This window comes from Callorhinchus milii, unplaced genomic scaffold, assembly GCF_018977255.1.
Source record: "Callorhinchus milii isolate IMCB2004 unplaced genomic scaffold, IMCB_Cmil_1.0 Scaffold10, whole genome shotgun sequence".
Lineage (NCBI taxonomy): Eukaryota > Metazoa > Chordata > Chondrichthyes > Chimaeriformes > Callorhinchidae > Callorhinchus > Callorhinchus milii.
In genome coordinates, this window is record NW_024704751.1 from 20984978 (window position 1) to 20996511 (window position 11534).

At 47.5% G+C, this 11534-nt stretch overlaps 1 protein-coding gene across 2 annotated transcripts; it reads left to right on the top strand.

Moving 5' to 3' along the window:
• The first annotated feature begins 3251 nt into the window (after window positions 1–3251).
• Window positions 3252–10913, top strand: LOC103187071 (gap junction beta-4 protein). 2 transcript variants are annotated; one of them, XM_007906413.2, is made up of 3 exons: window positions 3252–3313; window positions 8885–9787; window positions 10887–10913. In XM_007906413.2, the coding sequence occupies exon 2, from the start codon at window positions 8911–8913 to the stop codon at window positions 9766–9768; it is 858 nt and encodes a 285-aa protein (XP_007904604.1). In that variant the 5' UTR covers window positions 3252–3313; window positions 8885–8910; the 3' UTR covers window positions 9769–9787; window positions 10887–10913. The 2 variants fall into 2 exon arrangements, with proteins under 2 accessions (XP_007904604.1, XP_007904603.1); XM_007906412.2 differs by lacking the exon at window positions 10887–10913 and having other exon boundaries at window positions 8885–9860.
• Window positions 10914–11534: the final 621 nt, after the last annotated feature.

Sequence of the window (11534 nt, forward strand, 5' to 3'; positions counted from 1 at the left end):
CTTTAAAGCCAGTTTTCTGCAATTCCTAAAACATATTTGTGCATTATCCCCCGAGTCTCTGGGTTTAGGTTATAAGCTGTTTGTTAGCAGGATGACAGGGCTTGCTCCAGCTTAATCCATCTTGCTTCAACTTGGCAGCCGGATGCCAACACCCACCATTCCTATGAGATTGAAATCATAACTTTCAAGTAAGCAAACACACCCAATTTCTGCATTCTTGGACAGATAGATTCATGTTACGACTTGGGAAGCTGAGACCAGTCACTGGGGGCCCCTGTTAACCCTGCAAGCCAACGCTCTAACGAGTAGGATGGTCCTAGCAGGACAAGCAGCAGGAAAGCTTGCTAGGCAGTGCTCTCAATGGTAAGCTATGCTTTGTGGAGTCCTGTAGCTCAGTGGTTAGAGCACTCGCTTTGCAAGCGAGAGACCTGAGTTCAATTCCAGGCAGAGGGCGAAACCTTGGGCAAGTTTCCTTACTCCACACAGAGCCTAATAATAATCCCTCCAAAACCAAAAACAATAATAAATTGGTCATTTTCAATCCATGACTGTTTGTGGGACATTGCTGTGCGCAATTGGCTGCCGCGTTCGCCCACAAATATACAGTCAATTCACTTTACAGTGTGTTCTGTGAAGTGCTTTGGGACGTCCTCCCGACGTGAAAAGCGCTATATCAAATGCAAGGATTATTATTATTATTATTATTATGCGGTTTTAGCTGGTTATCCCAATGCAGACTCTCGACTTCCTAAGCCTTGGCTCGTGCCAATCTGCTTCTAATACTTTCTTGAAATAGAAGCAACAACAACAACAAGATACATTTGTGTAGCGCCTTTCACGTCAGGAGGATGTCCCAAGGCGCTGGACAGTGTACAGCATTTCAGACCCGAGCTGGGGTCGGGGGGGAGAAGGGAGGGGAGGGGAAGGTGGGTGGCCGATGGCATGGTCGAAGAGGAGGGTTTTGAGGCGGGACTTGAAGGAGACTAAGGAGGGGGCGAAGCGGAGTGATTGGGGGATGGAGTTCCAGAGGTTGGGGGCAGAATGGCTGAAGGCACTCCCACCAATGGTGGGGCAGGTGGGTCGGGGAACATGGAGCAGGCCGGAGCCGGCTGAGCGGAGGGAGTGGGCGAGTTGGTAGGGGGTTAGGAGGTCGCAGAGGTAGGGTGGGGTGAGGCCATGGAGGATTTTGTAGGTGAGGACCAGGATTTTGAACTGGAACCTCTGAAGGATAGGGAGCCAATGGAGTCGGGCGAGAATGGGGGAGATGGAGTCACGGAGTTTGGTGCGAGAGAGGACACGGGCTGCAGAGTACTGGATTATCTGCAGCTGTGGAGGGATGAGTTGGGAAGGCCGACAACCAGGGCGTTTGCATAGTCGAGCCTGGAGGTGATGAAGGCATGAACAAGAGTTTCAGCGCCTGAGGGGTGAGGTAGTGGCGGAGGCGGAGGCGGGCAATGTTATGGAGGTGAGGGAAGGCAGAGCGGGTCATGGCTTGGATGTGGGGAAGAAAAGACAGTTGAGGGTCGACAAAGACACCTATGTTCCTGACTGGCTGCTGAGTTGTAATGTGCAACCATGGAGGTTGATGCTGCCGGAGCCTGAGGTGCTGAGGCGCTGGTGTGAGCCAATCAGGAGGGCCTCAGTCTTGTTCACATTCAACTGTAGGAAGTTTGCCCTCATCGAGGACTTGATGTCCGACAGACAGTCTGTCAGGACAGCAGTGGTCCTGGAGTTGAGGGTGGAGGCAGAAAGATAGAGTTGGATGTCATCCACATACATATGGAAGCAGGATGTGTCCCTCCAGGGAGAGAGTGTGCATTCCATTCCAACAATCAATCTCTGGAATTTCCAAGTGTAGATGGGAAGCATGGAATTCTCAGTTTGGTTTGGATATTCTTAAGCGTGGTGAGGAGGTTCCGTGTGTGTCAGACACTCGGCTGACCCCCAAAAAACAGAATGGAGAGCCGTGGACACAGAGTATCAATCAGGACATAGGGTGGTTGTGATACAGTGAGCATTAATAAGGCCAATGTTAAAAAAAACTCATCAAAGCAAATTCTTTTTCAGCGTCCATTTTATCTTTAATATGGGAGAGATGAACATGTTGAATTATAAGCTCTATTGCAGTTCTCCGAGAGAAGAAAGAAACCCAGTGGAAATGGCACACAATTTTCAATACCATGGGGGACGTGATGAACCATAGCTATTACTATCGGTAATAATAATCGTCTTTGGATTGGATTTTGTCAGCCTATCTCAGTTGGTAGCACTCTCACTCTGACTCCAAAAATTGTAGGTGCAAGCCCCACATCAATACATTGAACTGAGAGGGTAGACTGACATGCTAATGCAATGCTGATGGTGTAATGAAGTATCAGAGGTTGAGCCTTTGTCCTTTGGATGAGCCATTAACCTGCCTGTTCAGGTGGATGTTGAAAAGAAGGTCCTGGCCAACAATCCCACAGATAAAATTGGTCATTCACTTCACAGATGTTTGTGGATGTTGCTGTGCTCAATTGGCTACCACATTCATCTTCAAAGTATATAGCCATTGCATTTCACAGCAAATCCGTGATAAAGTGCTGTATCAAATACAATGTTTATTATTTGGGGTTTGAAAGTACAGTATCTAAACAGTACTGGAGTAAAGGGGTTTGTGTATATCATTTTGCACAAAACCAGGAATGGTATTGAACTCCCTCCCTCAATCCCTTTGCCTTGGCTCCCTCTTCCCCTATTTTCAGCTCACGGCCATGCCTATGGTCACCTTCCCCTCGGGCTCCACCATCGTTAAGCACTCTGGGACACCACCCGGCGTAGAGGGCACTGTATAAATGCAAGCTGCTATTGTATGATGTTCCTCTCTGTGAGTGTTAGTCTCCAGTAGGGCCCAAATTAGCTGAGCACTGAGCTATTCCAGAGACACAGTACTTTAGACAGTTACCTGGTGTGAAAGGCGCTGTATAAATATAAATTGTACTTGCACCATATATTTTAAGACACAATGGTTGTATGTGCTCCTCCCGACATGAAAGGCAAATGTAATTTTGTCTTATTGTTGTTCCGCTCATACTCGATGGAATTGTGGGCTTATCATGTCTATGTGTGTCTGTGTGTGTGTGTGTGAGCAATATTCTGGTCACATTGTCAAGCCACTCCTCCCACTCCCAGGGTTTTGCCAAAGACATGTTACTCATGTTAATGGGAGGTTCCCATGGTGCAAAGGCAAAGAGATAGAAAATTGTTAGTGTCTCAAGGCAGAGTGGCAAGTACGTGAGTGAGGCTCCAAGCTTTGTTGATCTTTCCTTTACAGGTATGTCTTTGCATGTCAAACCTTTTAACCTTTAGAACTAAGAAGGTGGATAGCAAGCGTACGTGAAGCTCCAAATAAAGAAACGTCTATGCCTTGTGAAGTATTACGTTTCCAGGGAAAGCTGCAGATTTTGAGTGTTGTTTATGCTGATTATTCCTGGTCGCTTTTATGTTTTTCAACCCTATCATTTATTCGTTAAAAGGCACCCAACTAATGAACTGACTAACTAACTGTGATCATTGTGTGAATTCAGTTTTGTGCTCAGTGACAGAATCTCAGTAAAAGTGCATAGCCATAGGCACTTGGTCTATACGCGGAATCTGTATGACTTGTTCCTCTTTGCCAAGTAATTTCTTTATGTGTAATCTGAATTATGAACATAGAGATCTATATGTGTAATGCGCAATAGTATCACACGTGTAAATTATGCATGTGATAAATGAAAACAAATTATTGCTAAATTTTCGGCATAACAACAACAACTTGCATTTAAATAGCGCCCCTCAGGCAGGGTAGCATCCCAGAGCGCTTGACAGTAATGGAGCACAACGCCAAGCCAGGGGGAGAGCGGAGGAGGGAGGTCGCACTAAACCCCTTTCCTAAAGAGAATTCAACTGGCCTTTGTAAGAAATAATTGAGGTAAAATCCCGCAAATAGCAACAGAAAAAAGTTAAAACAATCTCAAGAGGAGCTTTAGAGAAAAATCCATTTGGATTATTTTGCATTAGGTTAGCATGGGAGCTGCAAGTCTTGTGTAGGCTAACCTAACCTAACTAACCCTAAACTAACCTAAACCTAACCTACTTACCTACAGCAACTAAGATATCTGGCCTAGATGACCAAGACTTGTCCAACCCTCTGATCGATCTCCAAGGATTCACTATTACTACACCAATCCTTATCAAGACTATCAAGACAATTTCAGAATCAGATAACCCACTCCATTGGAAATGAGTCACTCTCAGCTCTAGATGGCTCTAAATGGCATTGGTTGTGTTCTCCTCAGAGGTGCCACAGGCCAGAGATTGAGATTAAAGGAGGCATTTGAGCAAATTCCAGTTGCCTCTCCTCCTCACTCTGAAACAATCCTGTTTGGATACTTGGCACTGCCATTGCTCCCTCCTCCTTCATTTCTGTATCCTCTCGTGGGTAATACAGAACAAGAGGACATAATCTTAAGATTAGAGCTAGGCCATCTTGGAGTGAAATTAGGAGGCAGTTTTTCACCCAAAAGGTAGTGGAAATCTGGAACTCTCTTCCACAAAAGGCTGTGGATCCTGGATTAATTCACATTTTCAAGACGGAGATAGATAGACATTTGGGATGCTTTCAATAAATATTATGTCAACAAACCCTGGTGATGTGGCAGGATGTTCTTAAAAACCTCTTGAGTGATACGTGGAGAAACCTGCTGTAGCATGTACAAAAATGCAGAGAAACAGCTTGTGGTTTGGTTGATCATCCAGAGTGATTCACTCTGGGGGAATACAACCTCCAAACCCAATTTAAACTGAGGGATTTGAGACGACCTTTTGTGTGACAGGCATAGATAGAAATGAAAGTTATTGTCATTGGATGGATAGGAGAGAGTTTTGAAGAATGAGATGTTGCGCGCTCTTAATTATTATTCATCATTATTGTTCTCACTGAAGTCGTACTTCTTTAAAAAAAAGTAAAATTGTTTTCTAGGGAGGTTTCTCTACATCAGTTTGCTCCCTTTGTGTTTCTCTACTGGAGTGTGGCCCAATTGGTGTTCATTGGATTCACACCCAAGAGACCATTGTTCATATATTGACATTGACTGGCTGTGATCCCATTCTTACCTGCCGTCCATACTCGCTAGAGGCTCTGCATAATAAGCCTTGATTTGACGCAATACCTTTCACATTGGGATAATGTTTCAAAGTGCTTCAGGATTACTGTAAAATCTGGTGACTATATTGAGTGCCCACTCACTCCACGACTGTTGTGGAACATTGTTGTGGCCAAACAAACTGGTTGCCGCATTTTGCCCACAAAAAACACAGTCATTGCACTTTACAGAAGATCCTATGAAGCCCTTTGAGATGACTCGATGACGTGATAAGGCGCTATATCAAATGCAAGGATTATTATTATGATTTTGTAGGCAAATGGGGCAGTCAGTTTTGCACACAGCAACATCCCACAAACAGCCATATATATAACCTATACAACAACAACAACAACAAGATTCCATTTATAAAGCGCCTTTCACGTCAGGAGGACGTCCCAAGGCGCTGCACAGTTGGGTCATGACCCGAGCATTGGGGGGAAATGGTCAGGGTGAGGGGAGGGAAGGGAGGGAGCGAGGAGGGGGGAAATGGTCAGGGTGAGGGGAGGGAAGGGAGGGAGCGAGGAGGGGGAAGAGAGTCGAGAGGGGAGCTGAAGGCACGGTCAAAGAGAAAGGTTTTGAGACCGGCCTTGAAGGAGGAAAGGGAGGAAGCGGCGAAGGCACTGGGGGATGGAGTTCCAGAGCCTCGGGGCTGAGAGGCTGAAGGCCCGACCACCGATGGTAGGGCGGTTGGGGCGGGGGACGTGGAGCAGACCGGAGCCAGAGGAACGGAGGGTACGGGCAGGTAGGTAGGGGGATAGTAGGTTGGAGAGGTAGGAGGGAGCAAGGCCGTGAATGGCCTTGTAGGTGAGGATGAGGATCTTGAAATCAATCCTCTGGGGGATGGGGAGCCAGTGGAGGCGAGCGAGGGTGGGAGTGATGTGGTCCCGAAGCCTGGTGCGGGACAGTACACGAGCTGCAGAGTTCTGAATGACCTGCAGCTTGTGGAGGGAGGGGCGGGAAGGCCGGCGAGGAGAGAGTTCCCATAGTCCAGCCTTGAGGTGACAAAGGCGTGAACCAGGGTTTCAGCAGCGTGAGGGGTGAGGTAGTGCCGTAGTCTGGCGATGTTCCGGAGGTGATGGAAGGCGGTGCCAGTTGTGGTGCGGATGTGAGGGAGAAAGGACAGCTCAGGGTCGAACAAAACGCCGAGGTTCCTGACTGGCTTTGAGAGGTGGAGAGTGCAGCCTTGGATGCTGATGGTGTCAGCGCCTGAGGTGCGGAGGCGCTGACGTGAGCCAATCAGGAGGGCCTCGGTTTTTCGCACGTTGAGCTGAAGAAAGTTGTCTCTCGTCCAGGACTCGATGTCGGACAGGCAGCTGTCAGGACATCGGTGGTCGTGGAGTTGAGAGTAGAGGAGGAAAGGTAGAGTTGGGTGTCATCCGCATACATGTGGAAGTTAACTCCATGTCTGCGGATGATGTCACCACAGGGGGAGCATATAGAGGGTGAAGAGGAGGGGACCGAGGACAGAGCCCTGAGGGACACCACATGAGACAGTACGGGGGGTGGAGGAGAAGCCATTCGTCGAGACAAAGTGAAGACGGTGAGAAAGGTACGACCTAAACCATTCAAGGACAGTGCCTTGAAGGTTGAGGTGGGAGGACAAGCGGTGGAGTAGGATAGCGTGGTCGACCGTATCGAATGCTGCCGATAGGTCGAGGAGGACGAGGAGACAGAGGGAGCCCTGGTCACAGATGGTCAGGATATCATTGGTGACCTTGACCAGGGCAGTTTCTGTGCTATGAGCAGCACGGAAACCTGACTGAAGGGGTTCGAAAAGAGAATGGGTGGAAAGGAAAGAGCGCAGTTGGGAGGCGACAACTCTTTCCAAGACCTTGGAGAGAAAGGGGAGGTTGGAGATGGGCCGGTAGCTTGATAGCTGCGACGCATCAAGGGAGGGTTTTTTCAGGGTGGGCGTGATGATGGCAGTTTTTAATGGAATGGGGACAGAGCCAGAGGAGAGGGACAGGTTGATGATGTCAGTGATATGTGGGGCAAGAAAGTGGAGCTGGGAGATAAGGAGTGGAGTGGGGATGGGGTCAAGGGAGCAGGTGGTTGGTTTTAGGGATAGGATGAGTTCAGTGACAGAGGGTGGGGAAACGGGTACGAAGGTGTGTAGGGGAGGATGGGTAGGAGTCGGAGTGTGGGAGGGAAGGGGTGGGTGGTGGGTGGAAGTTGGAGGGGAAGTGACCGCGGAGCGGATTCCCTTGATCTTGGATTCAAGGAAATCCAGCATCTCCTCGCAGTGAAGGTTGGAGGAGATGACCTGCGCGGGGGGGCGGGGGGGACGGAGGAGTCGGGTTGTGGTGGAAAACAGTAGCCTGGGGTTGTTCTTCGCCTCCAGGATTATCCTGGAGTAGAAGGACGACTTGGCCGAGGCTAGAGTGGAGCGGTAAATTTTGAGGAGGTCCAGCCAGATTTGTCGGTGGACCGTTAGGCCAGATTTGACACAGGTGCGTTCAGCAGCCCGCACCTGGCTTTTCAGTGAGCGGAGGTGGGTGGTGTACCAGGGGGAGGAGCGGGAGTAGGAGACAGTGCGGGAAGTGATGGGGGCAAGAGTATCGAGTGTGGAGGAGAGGGTATTGTGGAGGAGGGAGAGAGGAGAAGAGGGGTCGGTGAGGGTTGAAGGCCAGAGGGAGAGGAGTTCAGAGGACTCCAAGGCATCGGTTAGGGATTGTGGGGGTAACTTCTTCCAAGGGCGGTAGAAGATGGTGGTGGGTCTGGTGGAGGTGGGGAGGGGGGTGGAGGTGGTGAAGGAGATGAAGTAGTGGTCAGAGATGGCCTTGTCGGTAATAGTGACATCCGAGACACTGAGGCCCCGGGTGATCACCAAATCGAGTGGGTGGCCGTGACTGTGAGTGGGGGAGTTTATGTGTAAGGAGAGGTTGAGTGAAGAGAGCAGGGAAGAGAAGTCTGTGGAGATGGAGCAGGAGGGTTAATCAGTTAAACTCAGTGCTCGCTGGGCTGGGTGATGCCTGTAAATTAAATTAAAGACCGGAGACACACTAACTATCCTTACAGTAATAATGGTAGAAGAAACTCTTCGAAAGCTGTGGAGCAACTTCAGGCTTTTTGTCTTCTTAATTAGGGCTTTCTGCCCATGGAGAATCGAAGGCAGTTCCCACTAATCCCTCACAGTCAGTCATTCAGTTGAATGTTGGCCTCAGGTTAAGATTTCTGCACTCCACATCCTTAATCCATACCTGTCTGTTTTGTCCTGTCACTATTCAGCATCACTTGAGAGAGATTCTTATAAAATCCCTTTGTCAGCCATGTTGCACTTTCCTGTGGTGTACAATCCTTTGTAGGCCTTCCTTATCCCCCCTACACAATACACAGTAACTTACTATAAATCCTGTGAAGCACTTTGACATTTTTCAAAGACTTGATAAAGTGTGAATGCAAATGCAAGGATTATTATTACTACTATAGCACATTATCAGGTCTTCTAGACTTCTCAAAGTGTTTCACAGAACATACTGTAAAGTGAATTGTATGTTTTGTGGGCGAAATGTGGCAGCCAATTGCGCCCAGCAGGGTCCCTCAAACAGTCATGGATTGAAGTGACCAAATTATTATTAATATTTATTTTATTACTACTATTTATTACAACCAATAATAAATGTTCCTTTGTTTTGGTTGCTTGCCTGTGTGAATGGATTCAAAGCTCCTGTGTTATTGGATCCACTGTTGATGAGCTGTGTGTTGTCCACTTACAGGCATCAACTGAAAAACTTCAACCACCATGAACTGGGGTTTCCTCCAGGGGTTGCTCAGTGGCGTAAACAAGTATTCCACGGGATTCGGGAGGATCTGGCTGTCCGTGGTCTTCCTTTTCCGAGTGATGGTCTATGTGGTGGCAGCAGAGAGAGTGTGGGGCGATGACCAAAAGGACTTTGAGTGTAACACCTTACAGCCTGGTTGCTCCAACGTCTGCTATGACCATTACTTCCCCGTCTCACACATTCGGCTCTGGGCATTACAGCTGATCTTCGTCTCCACCCCATCGCTGCTGGTGGTTATGCATGTGGCCTACAGGGAGGAGAGGGAGAAGAAGCACAAGAAGAAGTTTGGGGAAGATTGCTCTGCGCTGTACGAAAACACAGGGAAGAAGAAAGGAGGGTTGTGGTGGACTTATTTGTTCAGTCTTGTATTTAAGGCTGGGTTCGATATCACTTTCTTGTACATTCTTCACATGATGTATGAGAATTTCGACCTGCCTCGCCTGGTGAAGTGCACCATGGATCCTTGCCCCAACACCGTAGACTGCTTCATCGCCAGACCCACTGAGAAAAGAATCTTCACTTACTTCATGGTCGTAACCTCCGCCCTGTGTGTGCTCATCAACATCTGTGAATTGATGTATCTCGTCAGCAAGAGGGTCATGGAAAGCTGCTGCTCCCCCTACTGCACACGGAGAAGCTCGAGGAACATGATTCCGATGAAGATGAAGTCACCCTCATTCTCCTCCAACAAGAAAAGGCCGACTGCAAATTACAATGCAGAAAACAAGATGTTCTTTGGAGACCAGAGCCCCAACCCGAACATCATCATTCATGGTCAAGACATGAAAAGTCCGTCAGCAAACAAGTCCAAGTGTTGATTTATTTGGCTTATAAAAGGTAATTAGAACCCAAGTCATTCAAGAGCTGCAGAGTTCAATCATTCCTTCCACACAAACTCCCCGACTTCAGCATTCTAAGATGGAGTTTGTCAAGGTTACCAGTCACAACATTCTCTGTTGTGTCTCGAATATTCTGAAGACATCCACTCTTTTTTTTAAAGTGCAAACGGTTTCAGGACATTATGTGAATGCGGACTGCTGAGCTCCACTCTCCATCTCCAGCCAGAGACATCAGTCACAGCCCTTCCCTGGCACATAGGAACACAGGAACATAGGAACATGGGAACACGTGAACATGGGAACACGGGAATATGAGAACATGGAAACATGGAACATGGGAACATGGGAACATGGGAATATGGAACATAGAAACACAGGGACATAGGAACACGGGAACATGAGAACACGGGAACATGGGAACATAGGAACATGGGAACACGGGAACATGGGAACACAGGAACATGGGAACACAGGGACACAGGAACACAGAGACACAGGGACACAGAGACACAGGGACACAGAGACACGGGGACATAGGGATACAGTGATATAGGGACACAAAGACACAGGGACACAAAGACACAGAGACACAAGTAACACAGGGACACAGAGACACAGGGATATAGGGACACAGAGACACAGAGACACAGGGTTATAAGGACACAGAGACACAGGGACACAGAGACACAGGGATATAGGGACACAGAGACACAGGGACACAGAGACACAGGAACACAAGGACCCAGAGACACAGGAATACAGGGATACCGGGACACAGGAACAGGCGGAGGCCATTCAGGCTATTCCGGTTGATTCCCAGTTCATTACATCATGTAAAATATTCTAATCCCATTTCCTGCCTTTTCTGCATACCCCTCAATCCTATTACTTCCCAAGTATCCCTCGGTTCCAGGTGTCAGCCGGGCTCAGTCAGTAGCACAGTCTCCAGTTAGAAGATTGAGGGTTCAAAGCCCACATCGAGACCAGCAGTTCACAGTCTAAACTTACACTGCAGTGCAATGCTGGGGGAGTGTTGTATTGTCAAAGGTGCCATCCTACAGATGGATATTAAACTGAGGTCTTATCTGTCTTTTCAGGTGGAGGTCAAAGATCCCAAGGCAATATTCAAAAAGAAATGGGAGTATTGAGATAAAAAATGATCATTCACTTCATGACTGTCTGCAAATCATTGTGATGCACAAATTGGCTGCCACATTTGCCCAAAGAATACACAGTCACTACACTTCTAGTAAATATATATATAGTAAATCTTATGAAGCGCTTTGAGTGCTTTCCTACTGCCATGAAAGACACTGCATCAAATTCAAGTATTATTATTATTATTAAACATTTAATTCACGCTTCCTATAAAAGGTGGCACAATGTGATTGGTTGGTGAATTGATTTATTCTTGTCATGTTCAGAGTTGTGGGAATAGATTCAAATTGTGTTGAGTCATTATATGACAAAGTGAGAGAAAGCATGGAGCCAACAGAATAATCTGTAACCCGCAGGCTGCATGGAAACAGTGTGAAGATCTGCCAAAGACATAATCATAATGGGATAAAATGATTTCAACATTCAGCTCAGTTATTGTGCTGGAGAGAAGGAAAGCCATGCACTTCTCTAAATATTCACTGCCAATATTTGATAATAATAATAATCCTTGCGTTTGATATAGTACCTTATCACATCTTTGAGACATCACAGAATATATTGCTCTAACCACTAGGCTACAGGACTCC

Bases quoted from the DNA above. Each gene is read 5' to 3' on its own strand.
- LOC103187071 (XM_007906413.2), top strand. From the start codon at position 8,911: ATGAACTGGGGTTTCCTCCAGGGGTTGCTCAGTGGCGTAAACAAGTAT.